This window comes from Equus przewalskii, chromosome 13, assembly GCF_037783145.1.
Source record: "Equus przewalskii isolate Varuska chromosome 13, EquPr2, whole genome shotgun sequence".
Taxonomy (NCBI): domain Eukaryota; kingdom Metazoa; phylum Chordata; class Mammalia; order Perissodactyla; family Equidae; genus Equus; species Equus przewalskii.
The window spans coordinates 61,002,712-61,020,069 of NC_091843.1; the positions used below are offsets into that span (position 1 = coordinate 61,002,712).

General features: G+C 35.0%; 1 protein-coding gene across 1 annotated transcript in view; it reads left to right on the forward strand.

The window, feature by feature from the left end:
* PJA2 (praja ring finger ubiquitin ligase 2) overlaps positions 1–17,358 on the forward strand; it is a 76,755-nt gene that overhangs the window by 29,558 nt on the left and 29,839 nt on the right. Inside the window, exon 5 of the mRNA XM_070569582.1 lies at positions 10,745–10,930. Coding sequence (XP_070425683.1) covers positions 10,745–10,930 — 186 coding nt within the window. The remainder of the gene's footprint in view (positions 1–10,744; positions 10,931–17,358) is intronic.

Below are 17,358 nucleotides of genomic sequence, written 5' to 3' on the forward strand. Positions count from 1 at the left end.
TATATAGTTGGGGTTTTATGGATATGATAAATGCCCTGGAAGACAGACAAACAAGTTCCTTGGGGGATTTAAGGGAATAAGAGGGTGGTTTTGGCTAGTTTACTTCTATATCTTTTTTATACCTAGCATTTGTACATAAATTATTTTGTCTAGAAGTCACATATAATTTCATTCCACATGTGAAAAAAACTCTTTTGGTTCACAACTGAATGCATAAAGAGTGTAACTTTTGAGTAAATTATAGTTGTCTGCTTTTGAATAGAGCTCCAAATGCTAATGGGAGATAACACTAATGAAAGAGCATATGAAAATCAAAGTGGTACTTAATTTAGTTTTTACTTTGAGAAATTTAAAATGTTTAACTCATGTGCTTTTATAATCAAGAAGAAATGAGTCCTCACTATTCCATGATCATTTTGTGTCCTGTTTCTTCTGTTGCTTACTTTCCTTGCAAAGTTTTTTTTAAATCTTTATGTTTTCTGCTTTTAGTTCCATACACTCTTGTCAGTCTTAGTAGATAACACTGTTTCTTTGCTTTCCTGGAGATACTGAAATAGTTAACTCTGAACTTCCTTATTTTCCTCTTCATATTAGAATATGTTAGTATCTATTCCTATTTTTAATTTCTTCTTCAATGAAGAGAGGTAACTTTTCTCGTTCTGTGCCTGCAGTAATTTCTGACACCTTACTTATCTATTATCCTTACTTCAAGGTTGCTTCTGTCTACCTCTCACTCTAATTTTTCTGAATCCTGGGGAAAAGCTTCACTTGGTCTTGCTCCTTCTATTAACTACTTACCTGTTTATGTTTTCTCTTCCACTGCTGAATTTTCAGAATAAACATTTCACACTCACTGCTTCTATTCCTTCACTCTCCACTCTTAAATGCCTTCAAATCCAACTCCCAGTATTATTTCTGTATTCTCTAATGTTAACAGTGACCTCCTAATTTCCGTAGACAATTGACTTTTCTCAGTACCATTTTCTTTGACTTCAGTGCTACTATTGAGGTGTTTACTTACCTTTTCCTGCTCCACGGTTTCTCTTCCATTGACCTATGTTGGGCTCTTTTTTGCTTCATCTTCTCTGGATCCCAGGGCCCTGTAAACTTTTTTTTTTTTTTTAAAGGGTGACCAGATAGTAAGTATTTTAGACTTTGTGAACTAAAAGGCAAAATTGATGATATTCTATAGGTACTTAAATAAATGTTTTAAAATGCAAAAAACCACTTTAGGTTCCAGGCTGTTAAAAAATGGACAGGTGGCCAGATTTGGCTCATGGGGCCAGGGCATAATTTGCTGACCTCTGGTATAAAGAGAGACTAAGATAAGACTAAGCTGATTGGGTGACCAGGAGACTGATATTGCCATCCAGTAAGACAAACCAGACGATCTAGAGTAGATTTTCTTTGATAGAGAAAAGAGGAAAATGGTGTGCTGGTTAGAAATCCAATTGAAATGTCTAAGCAGACAGCTTATATAATGAAAGAAGTAACTACCACCTTTATTAAGTTTGTACCATTTTCCAAAAATTGTGTTAAACATTTTATCTGCGGTATTCATTTAAAGATCACTGTAGACTTGGAAAGTAAATATTAATAGCTCATTTTACAGATGAGGAAAAATGAGCTTAGGGAAGTTAATTGCCCAGGCTTGCATCATAGTAAGTATCAAGTCAAGATCCTAACCCAAATCTGACTTTAAAGGTTGCTCTTACCAATGTGGCATTCCACTGCCAGGGGTGAAAAGGAGGTGGTCATAGATGGAACTTTCACCTGATGTTAAATATACTACTTTTGTTTCTTCAGAAAGAAATTGCCTATGGTAGGTTTTTTGTTTTTTATAGTAAAAATCTTAATCACAGTTGCATAGTCTCCTCTGACTAGCCCTCTGAGCCAGTTTGGACTTTTAGAGCTACAAATTAGTAGTAGACAATAAGTTTGAAATTTATCATAGAAAATAGTGTTCAGAATGAAGTATTAATAGGAGATTGTCCATATGTTACTTCCTATCACTTATGTCACAGATGTGTATTAATATCTGGAACAAACTTTAAAGAGGATTAATTGTTGGCCCTTTTCAAGTAAACTAATATCACTAGAAGTTCTCTATCTAAAATTATGTAACTGCACTGTCTTAATTTCCGAGACCTTACGAGTACTATTACGAGTATTCAGGCTAATCTGCTTGGGCGCTTTTCTGGTAATTGTTAAAGAAAATATGATTTTGCACTTATGAAAAATACCTTTAAATGCAATGTTAAAGAAGCAGCTGCAACATAGTGAGTTGGACTGAATGTAAACAAGAAGTCTAGTTCATAAATTAATTGAGAAACAAAAGAACCAGTTTTATAGGAGAGGGTCTCGAAGGAATGATCTGGTCCTGAAGGTGAAAAAAGGTGAAGTGATTTTGAAGACATTCTTGACGGTGGAAGGAATGGTTGTGGTGAAAGTTCTCACTTCAGGACAGTATTTGTAATAGAGCATTCATGTAAGGGATGAGTTGGATATAAGAATGTACTAGTAACTGGGATTAGATTGTAGTAAATCAAAAATGCTATTGAAAGTTTAAACTCTTTGTTTTATAAGCCAGTATTTTCCAAAGTGGCTGAAGTATATTAAGTGGTACACAGACAAGTGTTTGATTTTTTTGTGTATGTGTGAGGGAGATTGGCCCTGAGCTAACATCTGTTGCTACTCTTCCTCTTTTTGCTTGAGGGAGATTGGTCACTGAGCTAACATCTGTGCCAGTCTTCCTCTTTTTTTGTTGTGGGACAGCACCACAGCATGGCTTGACTAGTGGTGCCAGATCCACGCTGGGATCCAAACCTGCAAACCTTGGGCTGGGCTGCCAAAGTGGAGCGCTCAAACTTAACCACTATGCCACCAGGCCAGCCCCAAGTGTTTTTGATTTTTATCATTTATGTTTATTTTAATGGGAATCAAAAAAATATAGCTAGCACATTAAATTTGGAATTTTGTGGATATTCCTTAGGAGATAACTAAATGTATTTGAGTGAAAAAAAAATGTTGTTAAAAAAAGATTTGCGAACAGTTGTTGATAACTTATTATTTACAGGGTACTGTTAGAATGTTTTGTGTATGTTAACTGATTTACTCCTCATATGAACTCAATGAGTTGTTAGATACTGTATTATATTCACCTGATATGTGAGGCACTAAAGGCACAGAGAGGTTAAGTAACTTCTTGATAGCTGTTACGTGGTCGATTCAAATTCAGGCAAGCTGACTCCAGAACCTGTGTTTTCAACTCCTCTACCTTAGGACACAGTGTTAATGTACAACTGTAGCACAAATGATGAGGGCAGTAGGCAAATGGCTTAAGTTTGTGAAAGACTGCTTTAGGAAAAAGCACTGTTGAAGGTTTTTGGAGTAATATTATAAATGTATTATTTGATATAAATTGAAGCAGTTGTGATATTCAAAATGCACATTTTAAGTGAGTTGAGGGAGTAGGATTAAATTTACAGGCATCAGTTAATAATTGACTGTCTAGGTCTAGGTTTGGAGAAAAGAACTTGAACCAGGGTGTATTAGGAAATACGGAGAAAAAGGAGCTAGGATATATGAACCATTATACAGAAAGAATGGAAAGTAAGAAAGGACTTAAACATGGGGAGTTTCTGAAGAGTCAAAGATGTGTGGTTTCCAGCTTGAGAGCAGGATAATACCATTGGCAGATAGAAAATCAAGAAAGGGTCTTATCTGGCAGATGGATTTTCTTATAAAAATATAACCTTCTAAAAGGAGAGTGAAAATCTAAAAGTGTTTGGTGGGCAGTGAGTGATTATGAAAGCTTAGTATGGTGGTCAGGGCTGGGGATGTATATTTAAAAGTTATCTACTTAGAGGTGAAGGTTTTGTATAATGAGGAAAAATGATACAGGCTAGGGTCTGCAAACGCTTTCTTAAAGGACCAGATAGTAAATATTTTAGGTTTTGCTGACTAGAAGGTGAAATTAAACATATAAAAAAATTTTTTTAGTTCACAGACTGTAAAAAACAGGCAGGAGGGCCAGATTTGGCCGAAAGGCTGCAGTTTACTAATCCTTGACACGGACTTCTTAAATATATTGACTTTTTTTTTTTTTTCTTAATGTTATGATAGATTACAACCTTGTGAGATTTCAGTTGTACATTTTTGTTAGTCATGTTGTGGGTACACCACTTCCCCCTTTGTGCCCTCCCCCCACCCCCCCTTTTCCCTGGTAACCACCGATCAGATCTCCTTATCAATATACTAACTTCCACCTATGAGTGGAGTCATATAGAGTTCGTCTTTCTCTGACTGGCTTATTTCACTTAACATAATACCCTCGAGGTCCATCCACGTTGTTGTGAATGGGCCAATTTTGTCTTTTTTTATGGCTGAGTAGTATTCCATTGTGTATATATACCACATCTTCTTTATCCAGTCATCAGTTTCTGGGCATGTAGGCTGGTTCCACGTCTTGGCTATTGTAAATAATGCTGCGATGAACATAGGGGTGCAACGGACTCTTGAGATTTCTGATATCAGGTTCTTAGGATAGATACCCAGCAATGGGATGGCTGGGTCATAGGGTATTTCTATTTTTAAATTTTTGAGAAATCTCCATACTGTTTTCCATAGTGGCTGTACCAGTTTGCATTCCCACCAACAGTGTATGAGGGTTCCTTTTTCTCCACACCCTCTCCAACATTTGTCACTCTTGGTTTTGGATGTTTTTGCCAATCTAACGGGTGTAAGGTGATATCTTAGTGTAGTTTTGATTTGCATTTCCCTGATGATTAGCGATGATGAACATCTTTTCATGTGTCTATTGGCCATATTCATATCTTCTTTTGAGAAATGTCTGTTCATGTCCTCTGCCCATTTTTTGATCGGGTTGTTTGTTTTTTTGTTGCTAATCAGTGTGAGTTCTTTGTATATTATGGAGATTAACCCTTTGTCAGATAAGTGGCATGTAAATATTTTTTCCCATTAGTGGGCTGTTTTCTTGTTTCAATCCTGTTTTCCCTTGCCTTGAAGAAGCTCTTTAGTCTGATGAAGTCCCATTTGTTCGTTCTTTCTATTGTTTCCCTCGTCTGAGGGGTTATGGTGTCTGAAAAGATTCTTTTGAAACTGATGTCAAAGAGTGTACTGCCTATATTCTCTTCCAAAAGACTTATTGTCTCAGGCCTAATCTTTAGGTCTTTGATCCATTTTGAGTTTATTTTGGTGTGTGGTGAAAAAGAATGGTCAATTTTCAATCTTTTGCATGTGGCTGTCCAGTTTTCCCAGCACCATTTGTTGAAGAGACTTTCTTTTCTCCATTGTAGGCCCTCTGCTCCTTTGTCGAAGATTAGCTGTCCATAGATGTGTGGTTTTATCTCTGGGCTTTCAATTCTGTTCCATTGATCTGTGGACCTGTTTTTGTACCAGTACCATGCTGTTTTGATCACTGTAGCTTTGTAGTATGTTTTGAAATTGGGGCTTGTGATTCCACCGGCTTTATTATTCTTGCTCAGGATTGCTTTAGCAATTCGCGGTCTTTTGTTGCCCCATATGAATTTTAGGATTGTTTGTTCAATTTCTGTGAAGACTGTTCTTGGGATTCGGATTGGGATAGCATTGAATCTGTATATTGCTTTAGGTAGTGTGGACATTTTAACTATGTTTATTCTTCCAATCCATGTGCAAGGAATGTCTTTCCATCTCTTTATGTCATCACCTATTTCTTTCAAGAAATTCTTGTAGTTTTCATTGTATAGATCCTTCACTTCCTTGGTTAAGTTTATCCCAAGGTATTTTATTCTTTTCGTTGCGATTGTGAATGGGATTGAGTTCTTGAGTTCTTTTTCTGTTAGTTCATTGTTAGTGTATAGAAATGCTACTGATTTATGCACGTTAATTTTATACCCTGCTACTTTGCTGTAGTTGTTGATTATTTCTAATAGTTTTTCTATGGATTCTTTGGGGTTTTCTATATATAAGATCATGTCGTCTGCCAACAGCGAGAGTTTTACTTCTTCATTACCTATTTGGATTCCTTTTATTTCTTTTTCCTGCCGAATTGCTCTGGCCAGCACCTCCAGTACTATGTTGAATAGGAGTGGTGAAAGTGGGCACCCTTGTCTTGTTCCTGTCCTCAGAGGGATGGCTTTCAGTTTTTGTCCATTGAGTATGATGTTGGCTGTGGGTCTATCATATATGGCCTTTATTATGTTGAGGTACTTTCCTTCTATACCCATTTTACTGAGGGTTTTTATCATAAATGGGTGTTGGATCTTGTCGAATGCTTTCTCTGCATCTATTGAGATGATCATGTGGTTTTTGTTTTTCATTTTGTTGATGTAGTGTATCACGTTGATTGACTTGCGGATGTTGAACCATCCCTGTGTCCCTGGTATAAATCCCACTTGATCATGGTGTATAATCTTTTTGATGTATTGCTGTATTCAGTTTGCCAAAATTTTGTTGAGGATTTTTGCATCTGTGTGCATCTGTGTTCATCAGTGATATCGGCCTGTAGTTCTCCTTCTTTGTGTTGTCCTTGTCAGGTTTGGGGATCAAAGTGATGTTGGCTTCATAGAATGTGTTAGGGAGTTCTCCATCTTTCTCAATTTTCTGGAACAGTTTGAGGAGAATAGGTATTAAGTCTTCTTTGAATGTTTGGTAGAATTCTCCAGAGAAGCCGTCTGGTCCTGGACTCTTATTTTTGGGGAGGTTTTTGATTACCGTTTCTATTTCCTTACTTGTGATTGGCCTATTGAGATTCTCCATTTCTTCCTGATTCAGTTTGGGGAGATTGTAGGAGTCTTGGAATTTGTCCATTTCTTCCAGGTTGTTCAATTTGTTGGCATACAGTTTTTCATAGTATTCTCTTATGATCTCTTGTATTTCATTGGTATCTGTTGTGATTTCTCCTCTGTCATTCCTAATTTTATTAATTTGTGATTTCTCTCTTCTTTTCTTGGTGAGTCTGGCTAGGGGTTTGTCAATTTTGTTAATTCTTTCGAAGAACCAACTCTTTGTTTCATTGATCCTTTCTATTGTATTTTTTGTTTCAATATCGTTTATTTCTGCTCTTATTTTTATTATTTCCCTCCTTCTACTGACTCTGGGCTTTGTTTGTTCTTTTTCTAGTTCTGTTAGGTGTCGTTTGAGGTTGCTTATATGAGCTTTTTCTTGTTTAGTGAGGTGAGCCTGTATTGCGATGAATTTCCCTCTTAGGACTGCTTTTGCTGCATCCCAAATGATTTGGTATGTCGTGTTCTCATTTTCATTAGTCTCCAGATAAAATTTGATTTCTTCTTTAATTTCTTCAATGATCCATTGTTTGTTGAGAAGCGTGTTGTTTAGTCTCCACATTTTTGCACCTTTCTCTGCTTTTTTCTCGTAGTTGATTTCTACTTTAATAGCATTATGATCAGAAAAGATGCTTGATATTATTTCAACTCTCTTGTATTTATTGATGTTTGCTTTGGTTCCCAAAATATGGTCAATCCTTGAGAATGTTCCATGTGCACTTGAGAAGAATGTGTAACCTGCTGTTTTTGGATGAAGTGTTCTATATATATCTATTAAGTCCATCTGGTCTAATTTTTCATTTAATTCTATTATTTCCTTGTTGATTTTCTGTCTGGATGTTCTGTCCATTGGTGTTAATGGTGTGTTGAGGTCCCCTACTATTATTGTATTGTTGTTGATGTCTTCTTTTAGTTCTATTAAGAGTTGCTTTACAAATTTTGGTGCTCCTGTGTTGGGTGCGTATATATTTATAAGTGTTATGTCTTCTTGGTGGAGAGTCCCTTTTATCATTATATACTGTCCCTCTTTATCTGTTTTGCTTTGAAATCTACCTTGTCTGATATTAGTATAGCGACACCTGCTTTCTTTTTGTTCATTATTAGCTTGGAGTATTGTTCTCCATCCCTTCACTCTGAGTCTGTGTTTGTCTTTGGGGTTGAGGTGTGTTTCCTGGAGGCAGCATATTGTTGGATCTTGTTCTTTGATCCATCCTGCCACTCTGTGTCTTTTGATTGGGGAGTTCAATCCATTTACATTTAGAGTGATTATTGACATGTGGGGGCCTACCACTACCATTTTGTGTCTTGTTTTCCGGTTTTCTTCAATTTCCTTAGTTTCTCGTCCCATGGTTTAATCTGTTCTGATGTAGAGCTGCTACTCTCTGTTGTTGTCCTTCTACTTATCTCCTCTGCTCTTGGTTTTGTAGCCCCTTTCCTTTTTTGGATTTTTCAGGAATGAGGGTTTTCCTGAGGATTTCCTGAAGAGGAGGTTTTGTGGCAATGAACTCCCTTAATTTTTGTTTATCTTGGAAAGTTTTTATTTCTCCATCGTATTTGAAGGATATTTTCGCTGGGTAGAGAATTCTTGGCTGTAGATTTTTGTCCTTCAGATTTTTGAATATATCATTCCACTCTCTTCTAGCCTGTAAAGTTTCTGCTGAGAAATCTGCTGATAGCCTGATGGGGGTTCCTTTGTAGGTTAGTTTCTTTTGCCTGGCTGTCCTTAGTATTTTCTCCTTGTCATTGACTTTTGCTAGCTTCACTACTATATGCCGTGGAGTTGGTCTTCTTGCATTGATAAAGTTTGGAGATCTATTGGCTTCTGTCACCTGAAGATCCATCTCTCTCACCAGATTTGGGAAGTTCTCAGCCATTATTTCTTTGAATAGGCTTTCTGCCCCTTTCTCCTTCTCTTCTCCCTCTGGTATACCTATAATCCTTACGTTGCATCTCCTAATTGTGTCTGATAATTCTCAGAGAGTTTCTTCATTTCTTTTTAGTCTTGCTTCTCTCTCCTCCTCTGCCTGCAGCAATTCTATATTGCCATCTTCCAAATTGCTAGTTCTTTCCTCCATATTATCGGCCCTACTGTTCAGAGCATCTAGATTTTTCTTAATCTCCTCTATTGTGTTCTTCATTTCCAATATTTCTGTTTGGTTCTTCTTTATCGTATCAAACTCTTTTGTGACATAGCTCCTGAACTCGTTGAGTTGTCGGTCAGAATTCTCTCTTAACTCATTGAGTATTTTAATGATGGCTGTTTTGAAGTCCTCATCATTTAGGTTATATATCTCACTTTCTTTGGGATTGTTTTCTGTGTATTTGTTACTTTCTTTCTGTTCTGGAGATTTAATGTATTTTTTCATATTGCTTGATGTTGTTGATTTGTGCCTCCGATAAATATATTGACTTTTGATCATAGACATTCTTTTTGTATTGAAATTTGGAGATATCCTGTCAATTACATTAATTCATAAAAGTTCAGAAGTTTCATGTGCTGTCTTTCTGAGCAGAATCATTCTCTGAGTGAATTATTTAAAAAATGATGTCTTCTTTTAAGTAACTATGTTAAAAATTGCCACAAATTCATACAGAAAGCTTACCCTAATTGTTAAAGAAATAATCAAAATTGGAATTGGTAATTTAGCTTTGAGTTTGAGAAGGTTCATAGTCAAGGAAACTTAGTTTAGAAGTTCCTTTAAAACTATTTTCTACGTTATTTTTGACACTGATACAAGTCTAGAAATGATTTACTTGATCTTTCATTATTCTTTGGATCACAGAAAATTTTTACAGACTATAAGCAACTTGGGCTTATCTAAAGGAACACCTTTTATTTGATACGCAGGGGCTATGTTTCATTCCTTCTCCAGGATGTTTGTGCCCTGCTGTCCATCATTTACCGAAAATTGGAAGTTGATTTTACTTTTACTACTTCTAACTTCTCAGAACTCAGATAGTGCTGCTTTTTGTTAATAGCATCTTGATCTCTTGGATTCATCTGCCTGTAGAAGGAGGAACTCACTAACTAGTCTAGGTATTAATATACCATAATCATAAAGAAAAGATAATTTCTTACCAGTTACCACTTCCTTTCAAAAACATAAACTAAAATTTATCTTTTGATTTCTCAAAAGTCATTGCACGAGGGGAAATCTTTAAGGGAATTCTGGATCAGATTGTTGATATGTTTGAAACAGGCATTTAAGATTTACTTTCAACACTAAAAAGTAGTATTTTAGTCTTTAGTAGTCTAAGATGATGAGTGCTTTAAGAGTAGTTAAATGTAATCTAATTAACCAAAGTTAAATATAACCAAAAGTAATTGTCTGAGGTTCTTTATTAACCCTTTTATCATACCTTTTGGTTCACAGTCCTACCAAAGGACTTCAGTAAAGATTTGTCAGCCCTGCTTTTCATGAATTTGAATCTTCATCCATTTTAAAGTCGTTCGCGAAAAAGGAAGGAAAAAAATAGTTAAGCTTTTAAAACATGGTAATTGTGGAAAGTTATTCATAGAGGATATGTCATCAATTGTCAATATGTAATTAGAAATTTGTTTTAGTCAAGTCAGGTGAGAAATAAATCTGTTATTATTAATTCCAGATAGCATTTAATTTATGATTACCAAATTATATTTAAATTTTTATTTAGAAATATGTCTAAAATGTGAAGAACCTATACCTAAGCACCATAGAATTATTTACTTTAGTGAAGAAAATAATAAATTGGTAATCCATAACTTGCCATATGCTATATTCATTTGAAAAAGTTACATTCTGCTGAATATGTTTATTTCTGTATTTATTTTTAAGATATTTTAAGAATTGAACTGACACCTGATGCAGCATGTGTGGCATCAGTTGTCCACTCTGTACCATCATGCCTGGTTAACACTCCAAATGATTAGTGCACATGTAATGATGGTTTATTTTAATACTGTTCTGAATTTGCAGTTCAGAATGCAGTGATGGAGAATGGTCTGCTTCTTTGCCTCATCGGTTTTCTGGTACAGAAAAAGATCAATCCTCAAGTGATGAAAGCTGGGAGACACTGCCGGGAAAAGATGAGAATGAACCTGAACTACAGAGTGATAGCAGTGGTCCTGAAGAAGAAAACCAAGAATTATCTCTTCAGGAAGGGTATGTTTAACAGTGAGATTTGTTATTTTTATGTGTATTGTACAAGAATAGTATACATCACATTTAAATGTTGGGTGTGCCGTTTATTGCATGTAAAAGCCCTATGTAGGACCAGTAGGTCCTACTGATTTTTTCGTTGTGCTTTTGGTATTATTTTACAAAGAACAATTAAATTGAAAATACTGGCTATTTCAGTGTCTTCTGTTGAGCTACAGTATGTTTCCACTTTGCCTTATTAAAGAAAACTTGGGCATTTAAAAGGTCATTTTGATTGAGTTAAATATGAATGAATTACTGCCATTACTATATAGTGGAGATAATGGCAGGGGAGAACGAGCAGCCCCAACAGGGAAATCAGTGATTGATTCACAGAAATGGATGCAGTTGCAGAAGTTGAAGTTTTAATATTCCTGTCTAATTGCATTGGATGATATCTCCAGAAATCAGTGATTGATGGTAAACATCTTTGTCTTTTCCTAACTTTAATGGGAGTCTTGTAGTTACAGGGATTGTCACACTTATACTGTAAAGGCCCAGATAGTAAATGTTTTCAGCTTTGTATGCCATTCTATTGCAGCTACTCAACTTTACTGTTGTAGTGTAAAAAGTAACTGTAGACAATATGTAAATGAATGGGGGTAGCTGTCTTCCAATAAAATTTTATTCATAAATAGATGGTGGGCTGGAAATAACCTGTGGGCTGTAGTTTACCAATCCTTGCTCTAGTATTTCTAGAATGAATCTGGCTTTTAGGTTGATTGCATACACACATACAAACACATTTTTTTTTTAATCACACTAAGGAAATATCCCTCTGTCATTATTTTATAGGCTTCTAGCAAGAATGTTGAATTTTATTAGTCTTTTTAACATCAATGGAAATGATCATAATGATTTTTCACTTTTGACCTAACAATCATAAGGAATTCTGTTACTAGATTTCCTAATATCCAGCTACTTTGCTTCTTGAGATAAACCCAACATGATCACATAGTCATGATTTATTGTTGTTTTAATGAGCTGCTGGATTCTGTTTGCTTATATTTTACATAGGATTTTTATATTGAGACCCATCAGGGCAACTTGTCTCTAGGCTTTTGTCTCAATATCAGTTTGATCCTAAAAGAATGTGTATGTATGTGGTTTTTTGTCTTTTGTATCTTTTGGTATTTAAATAGCTTATTTATTCCTTTAAAAGTTGCTTAGATACCTTATTGTTTAAATAGCTTATTCCTTTAAAAGTCGTATTTGCTTGTGAAACCTTCTAGGCTTAGTGTTTTATTGTAAGGGAGTATCTCTTTGAATTTTCTTTGCTTTTCCTCTGATAATTGGTTAGTCTCTCATGGGATCTATTTTGGTAAATGTGTTTTCTTAGGAAAAAACTCTTTTGGCTTAGACTAACTTTAAAATTTGTACTTCTCAAAGGTATAAATTTCCAACTTGAGATTAATTCTGTAAGAAAATCTGGGGATAAAATATATTAGAAAATCTTTAAAGAAAGAAATTTTCAAACATAATTGGTTTTGACAGTAGTAGATTGAAGTGGCATTGTTTTCCTCTTCCTAGTTGTGTGTTCAGTCATCTTATTAAATGTTTCCTATGTAATTTGAGATAGTGATTATTTATTCATTCAACATATATATAGTGAGCATTTAATATGTGCCAAGCATTGTGCTGGCTCTTGGGATTATATCAGTGAACAAGACAAATAAGATTCCCTCGTGAAACTTACATTGTGGTGGGAAAGGTTCATAATAAAGAAGATACAAACATGACAAATTACAAGCTGTGATGATTACTATGAAAAGAATAAAATACTATTGTGATAGACACTAACTGGTAGGTGCCTACATTAATTAGAGTGGGCAGGGAGGACTTCTTAGAAATTGACTTTTGAGCTGGATCTAAAGGATGAGAATTAGCAGTTGAGGAAGAGCTTTCTAAGCAAAAGGAAAGGTAAGACGAAGGGTATTGAAAAGGAAAGTGATTTCATGTATGAAGGTGGTGGGGCTGAAGTGAATGAGTGAAAAGGAGAGTGATATGAGATGAAGTGGGCAGGAACCAGACTATGCACGTCACACAGCTTCTGGAATTTATCGAGAGAGCCCTGAGATTTGAGGTGGAGAATTGATTTGACAGACATTTTCAAAAGATCACTGTAACTGCTTTGTGGAGATTGAATTGGAAAGGCACTAAAGTGAAAAAAGATGGGGAGTGAGTCAGGTTGTTGGACTACAGGATGGTAGTGAGGATTAAAGAAAGGTAAACCGGTTTGAAAATATTTTTGAATTATAAAGAATAGGATAGATTGGGTGTGAGATAAGGAATGATGAGGAGTCAGTTATGACTGGGTTTTTTGGTTTGAGCATTGAGTAGATGTTAATGTCATTGAGAGTCTAGGGAGAGCACTGGTAAGTAGGAACTCCTTTTGGAAGTTTTAAGTGACAGTTAGACAGACATGCAGCAAAATGACAAGTGGGCACTTGGATATTTAACTTTCAAGTTTAAGAGAAATGTCCCGGATTGTAGTTAGGTATAGAGATATATGAGTCTAAACAGAAACACGTTTGGAAGTCATCAGCTGCTTGCATTCATACCCTATAATAATAAAACTCAGTAATTTGTTAAAAAAAATAAAAGTGGAGGTGGGGGGACAGGATTAAAACACTGGACAGCAATAGTATTTAAGTCGGCAGGGGGACGATCAGTGTTGAAGTGTGTTGTTTGGGAAAGGGTTGAAAGGTGACTTTTGACATAAGTTAAATTAGTATGGTAAAGTTTCAAGAATATACGTACTGAAACCTGTAGAGGAGGAAAAAGGAATTAAGAAGTGGAAAAAGAACATTTAAAGTCAATCCAAATAAAAGTAAAGAAAGGAAGAAAAAGGCATACAAAAGGAAAAAGAGAGATGAAAAAGGTGGAATGTAGGAAGAGTCTTATGATAAATATAAATTGCCTAATCTCTGCTTGTAAAAGACAAAGCCTCAAATCAGTTGGCTTTAGAGTTAAATGCTGTTTACAAAAGAACACGTAAAGCATAAGAATATAGAAAGGTTGAAAGTAAAAGGATAGAAAATGATATTTCAGGCAAATACTAACTAAAATAAAATGGAGTAGTTGTATTAATATCAGCAAAGTAGACTTCACAAAAAAGTGTCATTTGGGAGAATGAGAGTCACTATGTAAAGATAAGTCCAATTTACCAATAAAATGGAGCAGTTTTAAACTTGAATGCACCTAATAAAGTAGACTCAAAATATATAAATCCATTTAACCAAACTAGAGAATGCTGACAAATTTATTGTCATATTGGGGAATTTTTAAATACCTTTTTTAATTACTAATAATTCATAGATATAAACAAATTCGTCTATCTTTAGCAGATTTTAATAACTCATTTAAATATGGTTTAATGGACACTCCATCCTGTGGGATACACAAACATACAAAAATTGAACATGTAATAGGCTACAAAACACAGGCTAACACATTTCAGAGAATCACTGTCCTGCACACTGTATTTTCTGACCATACTGCCATTAACTTTAGAAATAAATAGAAATTTTAAAAAACCCAGTAACATTAAATTATTCATCTTTCTAAGTAACCAGTAGGACAAAGAAGAAATCATAATGGAAATTTAAAATGTTCGTAACTCAACAATAGTGAAAATACCACCAATCAAAATTTGTGGGATGCAGTGAAATTGGTATTAAAGGGAAATTTATCTTTATAAGTACTTATGTTAGAAAAGAAGAAAAGCTGAAAATGGAGGAGCTATGCGTTTAACTTAAAATAGCAAAAGGAATATTGCAATAAACAAAGAAAATAAGAGTTAGAATTAGAAAAGCGAAAGTCAGTGAATTAAAAAACAGAATAGAGAAGATCAAAGAAATCACAGGTTGATACTTTAAAAAGATTAAGAAAAACAGACAGTCCACTTGGATAGTGAACAAGAAAATAAAGACAAGGCACAAATAATACTGAAATACAAAAATGGATACAGCTACACAAACAGTAAAGATAGGATGGAGTAAAAGTACAGTAAACTTTGTACCAGTGAATTTGAAAACTTAGAAGAAATTGACAAATTCCTAGAAAAATAGAATTTACCAAAACTCACTTAAGAAGAAATAGGAAGCCTGAATACTACTGTAACTATCACAGATATGTAATCAACGGTTTAAAATCTTCCTGTGGAGAAAACAAACAGATGGTTTTCGAGCTGAGTTCTCCTACACTGAACCTTTAAGGATCATATCACTTCACTCTCTGAGAGAATACAAGAAGAACTATTTCTCCAGTCATTCTAATAGGGCCAGTATAAAAGCCTAATACGAAAAGAGTATGTGAAGAAAATTATAAGCCTATTTCATTCGTTAAAATACATGTCAGAATCTTAAACAGAATTATTGGAAATCTGAATTTGTAAGTGTATTTTTTTTTAAAGATAAAACTCAGTTACCAATCTGAGTTTATTCCAGAAATGCCAAGGTAGTTTCACAAGGAATACCTGTCAATGTCGTTCACCGCATTAGCAGAATACGAGAGAAAATTCATATGATAGATTGTGTAGGTACAGAAAAACATCACTTAGTAATGTTCAACACCTTATCATGATAGAAACTCAGAAACTAGTATTAGAACAGAATTTTCTTGACTTCATAAAAAGTACTACAAAAAAATCAATAGAAATCATTTTCAATAAGGAAGCATTAAAAAATTCTCCCCTTAACGTCAGAAAGCAAGACAAGGATGCTCACTGGTACCATTTCTATAACCATTGTGACAGAGGCTGTAGTTAGCATGGCATGGTGAGAAAAGAGTAAAAAGCAAAAAGATATAAAAAGAAGAGGAACTGAAAAGAAAAGAAACAAACTGGAATAATATATTTGTAGAATCTAAAGTCTTAATGTACAGAATGTATAACGAACTCCTAGAAATCAGTAAGAAAACCTGACAGTCGAACTGCAAAATGATCAAAACTTTGAGCAGGTAATTCATTGAAGGGGAAATATTAATGGTGAATAAAAATATCAAAAGACACTTAAATCATTATGATCACAAGGAGGTATCATTTTTTACCCACCCATTAGATTAGCAAAAATTAGGAAATTTGACAATGTCAGCTGTTTTGGAGGATATGAATCAGTTCTGACACACTGCTTGTGGAGGTATGAACTATGTCACATTCACTAAAATTATGTAATAATTTTAACATCTGTTTGGTAGACTACCCAGCTATTCCACTTTTAGGTATAAACTCTGGAGAAACTTTCTCTTATGGCCCAGGAGTTGTGCACAGGAATGTTCATTGCAGTACTTTTCATGAAGGCTATAAAACTGGATATTACTCAAATATTAATTAATAAGAACATTAGTGGTGTATTCATATGTGGAGTATTATACAGCACTGGGAATGAATGAGCCACAGTTACATGCAAAAATGTGGATGAATCTTAGAGATACAATGCTGAGTGAAAACAACCATTCCTGGAAAAATAATGTCTGTGCTGTTTCATAAAGCTTAAAAACAAGCTGAAATAAATATCTTGTTTAAGTACACAGAAATAGTGAGGACTTCTTTCACAAAGCAATGGAACAACAGCATCATCAAGAATAGTGCTTTTCTCGGCGGTAGGGGCAGGGGTGAGGCCAAGGGGATAGGATAGGTGTAGAGCACAAGATGTATGCTAGTCACTGGTAATATCCTAGTTCCTGATTTGGGTGGTGGGTTTACGGATGTTCAATATAGTGTGCTTTGTAACTTAGATTGTGTATATTTTGCAAAAATATTTGGGGAAAAAGTTAAAAAATAAAGATAATTGAAGGTGAGAAAGTGGAGACAGTCACTGTTCCCATTTCTTTACAAAAGGACAGTGGCCATAGGTAGATGTTTGACCTAGAAGAGTGTTGTCCTTACCCCTCCCAAACTAGAAACATGATTCTTTGCTTATAGAATGTTCCAGAAGAGAGTGACTAATAATTATAGGAAAGATGAAGTTCTTGAGAAGATGAGGAGGGTTAGGATCCAGATCTCAAGGAGAGGGCCTTTAGGACAGAGACTCTTCCGTTGTAACTGGTGGGAAGGTAGTACGGAGATACAAGTGTAGATGAATCTGTAGATTTGCTGGTGGAAGAAAAGATGAATTTGGTGACTTCAGTATTCTCATTGTTACTAGATGTTGAGAGTTGGAGAGGACAGAAAGATTGTGAAATTTAAGGAAAGAAGAAAAGATGGGAAATAGGCTTTCAGAGAGCTGGACAGCAAACTTAATAGGTAAACACTGAATAATTGCGGGATGGTACTTAGTGTCCATTTGAGATTTATATTTTTGAATTTAAAGTTAAATTAGTAACATCACACTTGTGTATTTTCCTTTGGGCTTTTCCAGCTATTCTGGTGACTTTGCAAACTTTTTATGTAA